Source organism: Castor canadensis, chromosome 6, assembly GCF_047511655.1.
Source record: "Castor canadensis chromosome 6, mCasCan1.hap1v2, whole genome shotgun sequence".
Taxonomy (NCBI): Eukaryota; Metazoa; Chordata; class Mammalia; order Rodentia; family Castoridae; genus Castor; species Castor canadensis.
In genome coordinates, this window is record NC_133391.1 from 31583759 (window position 1) to 31586873 (window position 3115).

A 3115-nucleotide genomic window follows, 5' to 3' on the forward strand; every position below is an offset into this window, starting at 1 on the left:
ACATATGAGACATTTCAGCCTATGATGAGAACATAATGAATTCTGTTAAGCTGGCCTTAACAGATAAACTGGATAAAAATAAAATTTTCATGATAACCTCAATGTGAAGATTAATTAAATTTGGAAATTCCTGACTTGACATCAGACCAACCATTAAAGGAGAACAAGAAGGAAAGAACAGCTTAGTTGTACAAAATCACAGGCAGCAGTAGTGGACTTTGTGAGTTTTCTGTTTGAACATGAGGAGAGCCCTGCAGAACATCTTCTCCATCATAACAGTCACAGAGTTCATATTTGGGAATTTGAGCAATGGATTCATAATACTAATGAATTTCATTGACTTGGTCAACAAAAGAAAGCTGTCTTCAGTTGAACAAATTGTAATGATCTTGGCCATTTCCAGAGTTAGCGTCATCTGGAAAATAACAGCAAGTTGGTTTCATACCGTGCATTATTCAGTTTCACTTGTGAGTGGAACAGAAATCAGAATTATTACTTTTACCTGGATAATTACTAATCACTTAAGTCTCTGGTTTGCTACCATCCTCAGCATCTTATATTTGCTCAAAGTAGCCACTTTCTCCAGGCCTGCTTTTCTCTATCTTAAGTGGAGAGTAAGGAAAGTGACTCTGATTATGCTGCTGGGAAACTTGGTCCTCTTGATTTTAAATATGATAGATGTAGACATCCATATTGAAGACTTGATCCATCGATTGGTAAGAAACACAACTTGGAGCTCCGAAATTAGTAAACTTGGAAAGTTTTCAATGCAGGTCAGACTTAAGATGACTCTGTTCTCCCTAATTCCATTTACTTTGGCTCTGATTTCTTGTCTTCTGCTGATCATCTCCCTGTGGAAACATCTCCAGAAGATGCAGCTTACTTCCAATGGACACAGAGATCCCAGGACCAAGGCTCACACAAATGCCTTGAAAATTGTAATCTCTTTCCTCCTCCTCTATGCTACTTACTTTCTGACATATTTCATATCATGGGTTTCAAAAGTGCATGAGAACAAATTGGCCCAAATGTTTTGCTTTACTCTTGGACTACTGTATCCTTCAAGCCACTCATTTATCTTGATTCTAGGAAATTCCAAGTTAAGGCAGGCTTTTCTTTTGGTGCTGAAGCAGATGAGATGTGGGATATGAAATTCATAATTTCATAAGAGTTTCAAGCTATATATTATTAGGGTTAAAGTATAGCTCAGTAGTATAGCACTTGAATAACACTCATAAGGTTCTAAATTCAATCCCTACTACCTGTAAAATGAAAGAAGGAAGGAGGGAGGGAGGGAGGAAGAAAGGAAGGAAGGAAGGAAGGAAGGAAGGAAGGAAGGAAGGAAGGAAGGAAGGAAGGAAGTTTCTTTTATGTATTGCCAATGCAAATGCCATGGTAAAAAATTCAACTGAATATCTATAATAGTACTGTGATCTAAGAACTTTACAGGGTAAGACATGCATTTCTATATTATTGTTAATTTGTAACCCATTTAAAGAAATTACAATTTCTTAACATTTAAAAGTATCTGCCATAGCACATTTATGTGCTAATTATGAACCCTGAACAACTTGGCTGTTTATGGCCCTCCATTTCTGAATCACTCATTGAAGATGGGTATTTGATATGATTATTTTGTTATGTCATGTATCCCTGTTGGTGTATTAAGGATATCTATCACAGTTATTTGGAACAGAAATAGAGAAATTTGTGTAATTATTAGTCAGAGTTTTCATGATGTATACACTTACATGACCAGGAAGTCAACACCCTTCACAGTCCTTCCTCCCCATCCACACTCCCTCTACCCAGGAAACCACTTATCTGCTTTGGTAATAATAGAGAATTCTTTGCTTTCTATAATTTCTTATATATATGGACATAGAATATGGACTGTTGTAGGAGGGCTTATCAATTTCTTCATAATGCTTTCAAGGTTAATCTGTTTTTCTGACTAGATCAATAATTTGTTTTTGAGTGGTTTTCTTGAGTAGTACTCCAGAACACTATTAGACATACCACATTTGTGAAAACTCATCTTATCTGTTTGTGAATATTTACATGTTTCACAAATATTGGCCATTATGAGTAACATTGGTATTGTATATTTGTTTGGATATATTTTATAGCTTTTGGGTAAATACCTAGGAGTACATCATGCGGTAAGTAGATGCTTAACATTACACAAAGTGCCAAAGAATTCTCCAAAGTGGTTGTACCATTTTATCTTCCCACCAGCAATATAAGAAAGATTAAGTAACTCCACAATCGCTTGTACGCCATTATTTTTATTTTAGCCATCCTAGTCAGTGTGTGATACCACCTCATGGTTGTAATTTACGTTTTCATCTAGGCCTATGTTGATGAGTATTTTTTCTGTGTTTGGCCTTCTGTAACTTCTTTTATGTGTTTTGTATTATTTAACTTGGTACATTGCTTTGACATTTTTATGATTGAATTGTCATTGCCTGCATCTTCTGGATATTCATCCTTTATCAGACACGTGGTTTGCAATTATTTTCTCTCAGCAAGGTGTTTGCCATTTCACTCTCTTAACAGTATCTTTCAAACAGATGGCATTCAAAATGTTATTTTGAAATCTGGTAGCCATTGTTTTTGCTAGTGTGTTTTTTCTTACATAATGAATTTTTGGAAACTCAAAAATTGTGAATATTATATTGTGTGGTATCTGTAAAAGTTTTATAATTTTGGGTTGTATTTTCAAGTATATTTCAGATGAAATTCTATTTTCAGTATAATGTTAGGACTAAAATTCATTTTAAAATATATTCATATTTTTCCCAGTAACATTTGTTGCAAAGACTATCTTATCTCATTGTTTATACCTGCTTTGAAAAAACCATTGATCACATGTGTGTTGATCTGTTTCTAGACTGTGTATTTTGCTTATTTTATTTGTATTTCCAGGGTTATGTCAATAAAATAGTCTTTTTTTTGTGTTGCCCAGGATGACCTCAAAATTATGATTTTTCCTGCCTCAGTCTCCCAAGTCCTGGAATTATAAGTCTGTAAAAGAAGCCAAGCTAAAATACTCTCTTGATAACTTTATTTAACACTACTTTTTTTATTGTTTTATTATTCATATGTGCATACA

The 3115-nt window shown here is 34.3% G+C and overlaps 1 protein-coding gene across 1 annotated transcript; it reads left to right on the top strand.

Moving 5' to 3' along the window:
- Nucleotides 1-239: 239 nt before the first annotated feature.
- Nucleotides 240-1151, top strand: LOC141424273 (taste receptor type 2 member 13-like). Its single transcript, XM_074077835.1, has one exon. It carries the CDS (start codon nucleotides 240-242, stop codon nucleotides 1149-1151), a length of 912 nt encoding a protein of 303 aa, XP_073933936.1.
- The last annotated feature ends 1964 nt before the right edge of the window (nucleotides 1152-3115 follow it).

What these genes read in the sequence shown, in the direction of transcription:
- LOC141424273 (XM_074077835.1), top strand. Translation starts at nt 240, where the DNA reads ATGAGGAGAGCCCTGCAGAACATCTTCTCCATCATAACAGTCACAGAG.